Raw genomic sequence first — 7398 nt, 5'->3', positions numbered from 1 at the left:
GATCTGCACAGGAACTCCGTTACTAAAAAATACAAAACACGAATTTCCTCATGTTAAGCAAAAAGAACCAATCAAAATGCTTTTTACACGTGAAACGTAATAATTGGGCATGATTGCGTTAAAACGTGATAATAAAACACGAAAAGTTAAGAACCTATGGCAAGAGAGATAAATTAAGCTGTCCCGATAATCATTGCTATCATTTGGCATTGGCAATTGTGAAACGAAGGTAAGAGTGAAGTTCAAGAGACGCTGTAACAGTCCTCAAGACTCCATAGCATTCAAGCCGCTCATTTTTCCAAGGCATATCTTAAGTATTAAATATATCGTTAATCTTACTATTGTAATTTTAGTTGAACTAACCAAAATATTTCATACTATGATCAATCGTATAGTGCACAACGCTAGAGGACCTTGATGATGCGATCAGGAGTTAAAATGACCACCATGTTGTTTGTACTGATTTTATTGCTCATGGCCGCTTTCTGCTCTGCTCAGAACAACAAGCAATCAGACACCAAGGTAACTGCATTCATACTCATGGTCACTACACATTTTTTTAATACAGTTGATGTTAATTCATGGAGAAACTAGGAATAGCGTATCATGTGTTAATTTTACTAAATCAGTCTGCAGGCTGATTAAGAAATGCTCAAAATGCATTCAAAAATTAAGATGGTATGACTACTTGTGAAATCGAACGCTATAGAGAAAGAACATTTTTACGTTTAAAACAATCAAAAGTAACATCATTACCAACGTGGTAAACACTATAACATATTTTCTTTACTGAAAAATAAATCATGTTCTTTAATCACAATTTACGTGCGTTCATCTAAGAAACCCAAAATAGACACTTGCAATTAACGAAAATCAGTAAGCACTTCCTCACATGGATTGAAACGCTAAACGACAGACAAAATTGTCCAAGGCTACCAGCATTTTGTCATTAAATTTTCTGGTTTTTTTGCAGCCTGTTCAATCTTGTCCATATTATAATAATGGTGGACAAACCGGGATGTGGACATACATGACATGTGTCCCAGGAGCCCCTGGAGCACCTGGTCGAGATGGAGCCAAAGGAGACGTGGGTAGCCCAGGGAAAACTGGGACCAAAGGACCCCGTGGTGCTGATGGAAAGAAAGGAGCAAAGGGAGAGACCGGGATCCAGGGTTCCGCCGGACAAAAAGGACAGCGAGGGGACAAAGGCAACAGTGGAACGCCACGACTGGCTTCACACATGAACTGGAAAGAGTGCACTTGGAAAAGAGTGGACACAAAAAATTCAGGACTGATATATGTAAGTGTGCAACGTCACTTTATCACTAGAATTAAAGGAACAGTATCCCGTTACTGCGCATGTACCAAACTTTGATTTTCTGACAGGATGTTGCGAATTCAAAAGATACGAAAAGGCTAACAGAACCTTGAAAAATCCGTTTGCATTGCGCTTGGCCAAGTTTGATACTACACTAAACTTCTCAGAATTACAGATCAATGATATATTGTTCACGTTAACTTTCGATTTGGGCGAAATCGGGATAATATGACGTTACTTTCATTGCCGTTGGTCGGAAGCCCAAGAGAAGGGAAACGCTTTAATGACAGTTGAAGGCTTATTTCTCCCGCCAGCTGACCACATAAACTCAGATAATCGTGAAAGGAATACGCAGAAATGGAACAGCAACAATAAAGACCATGTAAGAAAGAAACCATTGAGACATGGATGTGACGCACAACGATGTGCAACGACGTGTTAGTAACTTTTAAATAAACCGCCCTACAGCCAACAAATCAAACAAACAGGCACTACATGTCACTGACATATTTAAGGAAAGCATAATATAATGTTTAACTAACCTTTGCGATGCTAATTCATCGCGTTGAGATTGCATTGTTATTCATATCTTGCGACCTTTTGAGGATAGAACGCCAGCAAATATTACTGGATTTGACTTGCCACAAATTAACCTCTGATACGAGTTTCACAGCAGAAAAGCTGTTTTAAAAGCGAGCGGAACGAGCTTATCATGTCGCGAAGCGGACGAGCTACGACAAAATCGCGATAAGTCTTCGTGCCGCAAGCCAATTTTTAAATAGAACGAAATACTTCTTCGAAAGTATTAATCGAGCATGTAAACAACAAATCTTCTTCGATCGGCGGTGCGGTCCGGAAGGAAATCTTGCCGCGTCAATATGACAGTTCTTTTGTCTTTTTTAGAAAAAACAGACGACGCTCGCCAGAAATCGCGAGAAATCTCGAACCAAGTTTTCCGTGCTAATTACATGAAGGTGTTTGTTTAATGATTTAAGCTGCTGTCAAATCCAGCCTGGTGTGGGCTCATTGTCACGATACACGATACAGTATTTACAGTCAAAACTGGTCGCTGAACGAAAATACTGTCGATTGTTTTGAAATGTGTTCAAAATGCAAGATATTATCTCTCGAACGAGAGGATTTGCATGAATATCAGGAAATTTAGCCGTGGAGTCCATACTGAAATTTACGGCGTTTTCAAAGTTTAAAACCGAAAAAAAATAAATGGCAAGTGCAAAATGTGACTGGACCTGAAAGTAAGCATGTTCAACTCCCAGAACCGATCGGAGGTCGCTGTATACGACGAACTTAGACGAGAACTGGAACACTTTAATTGGGCTCTGTTTAGCGTTTTATTCGCCGACAGCCATGCAAATCCTTTACAGTCAATTTGAAAATCTGTTTACTTTAAAACCGAAACGGATAAAACTTGCAAGGTACTTATAAATGCAGATTCATTTAGTTAAACAAAATATGATAGAATTGATAGGGTGTCGGCGAATACGAATGCCTCCAGAGTAGTTTTTTTCGATTTTTGATCTCTTCTTAGTCATTTCTCTGTAATGAAAATTACCTTTAGTTGATATTTTTTTAGTGTCTAAAAGTGTTACCTCTCATAGCCTGCGAACGGCAGACGCTCATCGCCGCTGAAGGGCGTTTCGCGAGGAGGAACGTCTGCGACTCAGCGACAGAAATTCCATTCTGATGACGCAAAATCTGTCCGGAATCCGGTCGGAAGCACTAATTGGTCGACGGAGTAGTTACATTGTTTTAGCTATTGTTTACGAATGACAGACAAAAGACAAAAGGCGGCAAAGGTAAAATGTAAACGCGATGAATCTCTAACAAAACAGTCAGTATTTGTGGAATATAGTCTTCTCTAGAAGAAGCACATGAGTTTTGATGGAGCTCATTCGCAGATGAACACAACACTTTTCCAAAATCGACCGGGAGAAACGTGAATTTGAACAAATTTGCATTTGGAACCCCATGACTACAGGATTTATTAACTAGTAAACATTGATTTACGTCATCAGTATGGAATTTCTGTCGCTGAGTCGCAGACGTTCCTCCTCGCGAAACGTCCCTCAGCGGCGAAGAGCGAGGAGAAACGTCTGCCGTTCGCAGGCTACACCTCTCACTGCGCATGTCGATTCGAAATTCCTGGCGATGATTGTATTCTACTAGTTCAAACCAACTGAAAAGATTGATTTTCATAATGCACAGATGCTGTTTACTTTCTTTATACGTTCTTCAGAACTGTGACTTTGTAAAGAAATACCCGGACTCTTCCCTTCATGTCTACTATGCTGGTAACCTCAGGTATGCCTTATGTGACAGATGTTGTAGTCGCTGGTATTTCACCTTCAATGGAGCCGAGTGCAGCTCTCCAGGAACTATTGACGGTGCATTCTACTTGGAAACAGGCCGAAACCACAATCCTCATCTTCACCGCCACATTGAAGGTCACTGCAATAACATTCAGAAAGGAAAGGTGCGAGTGGGATTCTGGGTTGGAAAGTGCGTCTCAGGCCATACGCTTGCCGACGCCCAGACTGGTTGGCATTCACTGAGTCGTATCTTCATTGAAGAAGTGCCAAAAGCCCAGCAGTAACCACGAGCCATGTGATCATCTGGACTTTTTAAAACATAAGGGTGTTAGCAGCTATGTAGTGACTGGGTAACGAGGTGTGTAAAGTAAAGGTTGCTAACAAATCTGTATCAGTTAAGAATAAAATCCTGAAGCATCCAATGTTATTTTCAATTGGTTCAATGTTGTACTTGCTTCATCCATTTTCCTATTGAATCATAACAAAGCAGTACCTTTCGTCGGATTATAAACTGCCCTTCTCTTCAACTCGCCTAATCCGTCCACTTGCTCTCATTCTGAACCAAACCATAAAGGGGCTATTTCAAGCTAAATTCCACAATTTAATTTGGTCAATAGTTGAGGTGAACTTAGTTCAAACAAAGTTAGTATCCCCTGTAATCTTTCTCATACGTGGAACTCTAGAAACATGTTTTCTTTTTATTTTAGTTTTTTTATCCACTTATTGTTTACGCTGCCTCTGAACCATTATTTATTATAACATAACAAAAGTAAATCGCACGCTCTGATTGGTCAGTTAGCCACTACCATTTGCCCGTGGGTGCACGCCAAGAAACTGAGCTAGCGCGGTAAAATTTAGGCAAATTCAACCAACAAATCTCCTCTCCTGACGGCCGGTAAACTACACCGATGAAATGCACAGATGAAAAGTGGAAGTTGAGGAAAATACTACGCTGTCGTTTTGAAGGAAAAGATCAAGGGACAAATTTGACAAATTTTGTCAAAAGATCAAGGGACAAATTTGACAAATTTTGTCAAAAGATCAAGGGACAAATTTGCCCTGGATAAATTAATCACTGTTTTCCTCGCGGCTACAATCGGCTGAAGGAAAATCGAGCGAGCGAAGATTTAAGGTGCATTTTGTGTGTGTTTTTATAGAAGAGAAAGTCTGTTTGAAATGTAAATTATCAATTAGCATTGTGTTATTGACTTTTTGGTCAAGCTGATGCTAGATTCAAGCAAATATTTTAGGAAACACTCTCAAATTCGAGACAGCTTTGTTGTGAAGTTTTCATCGCATCGATTAAAAATTTTAGTTGAGTTTAAACAGGCACATTACGCTGGAATAAGCGAATTTCATTTGAGTACAGAAACATTTGGGTTTTCAAGCGAATTTTTCAAAAAATAACTTGTGTGTGTATTATTAAGGTTCCTCAGTGTTAATTCATACATGTAACAGTCGTTCAGAGAAAGGTGGAAAAACAACAGCTTCGGCGCCGGCTGTGTGTCGGCGAATTTCAGTTTCCCCCGACAGATTTCTATACAAAGCTAGTTAATTTCTTTTTAAAATTAGTGTTACCTGTTATTCTAAAGGAATTACAGTCAAATTTTCTCATTTCTACTTTACGTTTATTTCAAAAATTGTCACATAAATAAGCTTGATAATTATTTCATTTATTTAGTTTTAGCTTATTTTTAAGAGTCTTTTTAGTTGGTGTTTATAGTTGCAGCTATAGTTTTCCCTGAAAGTTTTTACCCTAATATTAAGAGTAAGTAGACAGATGCCATTCAGAATAACAACAAAAAATGTTTTGCAATTTACCTGAAGACGGAGAACGGTTGATTCAGCGAAAGAAAAACTCAAAGGGGCGGGCAGATGGAAGCATACATGAACTCGGACCGATGACTCAACCGAAGGCAAATTGAAAATATTGTTTTTCTCTTTTGATTATGTTATAAAAGAAATGGTAAACGTTGCAGCTGTGCAACCATGGAGTTATGGATGCACTTGGGCGGTTTGCTAAGCACTCAAGAAGCTAGAGACGCACTCGGCTAAAGCCTCGTGAGACTCTTACGCTTCTTTCGTGCTTAGCAACCTCCCGCGTGCATCCATAACTCCATGGTTGCACGCTGCACGTTTACCATTTCTTAATTTAAGCCGGCTCTGAACCATTATATTTTAGGGTTATTTTTTTTCTAATGCAAGCCTTTCGTACAGGGGTTCAAACAATTGTGGTATAGTTCCTTGACTGAATTAATAAATTTCAAAAACTACAAAACGGCCAGCCCACAAAATGTTGATCTTTTCACACACATGTAATTACAGCATATTTCAAGTCAGGAAAATTAGTATAGGTAATAGCATGATTTGTAGTGATATTTGGCATAAATACCACGAGCGATATTTCGAAATTGTTATACGTAATTTAACGAGCCGTTAGGCGAGTGAAATTTGAGACAATTTTGAAATATCACGAGTGGTATTTATTCCAAATAACACATAAAAATCATGCTATTATTTGTTTATACTACTACCCGCAAAAGGTTTTGTAATTTTCACATGTAGGTATGCCTATTAATCAGTGATGATTACGTCATACAAACGTGTGGGGATTTTTATTTTACAGAAACAATCTTAGCACACTCAACAGAGTGTACCAGAGAATATTCGGAAGTCAGCCAAGCGTTGCATTGCACGCGTGCTGAACAAGAATGCTGTATAATGACAGACTAGAAACAATAGACAACTCCAAAAGCACAAACTCAGCCAAAACGCTAAAAATCTTCAATGTTTACTCAAGTTTGGGCTTACAGAAGACAATGTCACAGTTTTTCAATGACCATGAAATTCAGAGTCCGGGTAGTTAGTTAATCAATTGTGGCCCCGAAAAAATTTGAAGGAAAAAAAACTACGAATTTTTAAGAAAATGCTTTTTTCGTGAGAAGGACTCTTAAACGCTGACAAACGTCAAAAAATAGCGAAAACTACAATTTCTATATGTTTGCTTTGCTCGAAATCGCGCAAATTTACAAGGCCCTAAAGCGTTTTGCTGACTTGCAAGGACCCATCTGTTATAACGATGCCCAAAATAAAGGGATGAATCTTATAATTTATTAGATATAATCGTGTAAAGTTTGCTTATCATTTTCGCATAAATTATGACCTAAATTTGGAAACCACTGAATTTCTCGAATTGGGTCTTTGCGATTTTGGTGAAACTCTGTTCAGCGCAAGGCACTAATGCGCACTATGTGTAGCCGAGAGATTTTCACGAAAAAATGGCGGCAACAGCAGATTTTCGACTCAGTCCTGAAAGGGGCGTGGCATTATAACCACGTGACATTTACTCCGATCGCCAAAAATTTTATGTTATATTGTAGATTGATCTATATGTTATCCATTCTATGTGTTAGACTTACGATAAAAGTAAAGGTGGGGATACCAGAGAGCTTCAAAGTAGGGTGGTACCCCCCCAAAAAAACTGGGTCGAGTCACCTTAATTGAGACCAAACAGCAGACAGAATTCAATTATCCAATTTATAGCAACGTCTGATAAAAAAAAATGTACCTGCAAGTATTTTTTTTTTTTCAATCCAGTTTTCAGTGGGTAGACTACTGAACAGTGGTTAGAAAGCAGGAGAAATTGTAAATATCTCATGTATTTTATTATGTTCTCTGTTAAAATGTTAAGTGAATACTTGATTTAATTACCCTGTAACACTTGATTTATGTTTACGCATTTTCTCCAGC

The 7398-nt window shown here is 38.6% G+C and overlaps 1 protein-coding gene across 1 annotated transcript; it reads left to right on the top strand.

Annotated features, from left to right (window-relative positions):
• Positions 1 to 393: 393 nt before the first annotated feature.
• LOC140928137 (collagen triple helix repeat-containing protein 1-like) lies at positions 394 to 4062 on the top strand. Its single transcript, XM_073377848.1, has 3 exons — positions 394 to 522; positions 974 to 1300; positions 3576 to 4062. Exons 1-3 carry the CDS (start codon positions 418 to 420, stop codon positions 3930 to 3932), a joined length of 789 nt encoding a protein of 262 aa, XP_073233949.1. The 5' UTR covers positions 394 to 417; the 3' UTR covers positions 3933 to 4062.
• The last annotated feature ends 3336 nt before the right edge of the window (positions 4063 to 7398 follow it).

The sequence above is a fragment of the Porites lutea genome, chromosome 2 (assembly GCF_958299795.1).
Source record: "Porites lutea chromosome 2, jaPorLute2.1, whole genome shotgun sequence".
In the NCBI taxonomy this organism is placed as follows: Eukaryota; Metazoa; Cnidaria; class Anthozoa; order Scleractinia; family Poritidae; genus Porites; species Porites lutea.
The sequence above is the reverse complement of the archived record's forward strand: the minus strand, read 5'-3'. Positions and strand labels throughout refer to the sequence as shown.

Excerpts from the sequence above, each read along its gene's own strand:
- LOC140928137 (XM_073377848.1), top strand. The coding sequence starts at position 418 with ATGATGCGATCAGGAGTTAAAATGACCACCATGTTGTTTGTACTGATT. Across the intron at positions 523-973 it reads ACAAGCAATCAGACACCAAG|CCTGTTCAATCTTGTCCATA; the intron begins GTAACTGCATTC and ends GTTTTTTTGCAG. Across the intron at positions 1,301-3,575 it reads AAAATTCAGGACTGATATAT|AACTGTGACTTTGTAAAGAA; the intron begins GTAAGTGTGCAA and ends TACGTTCTTCAG.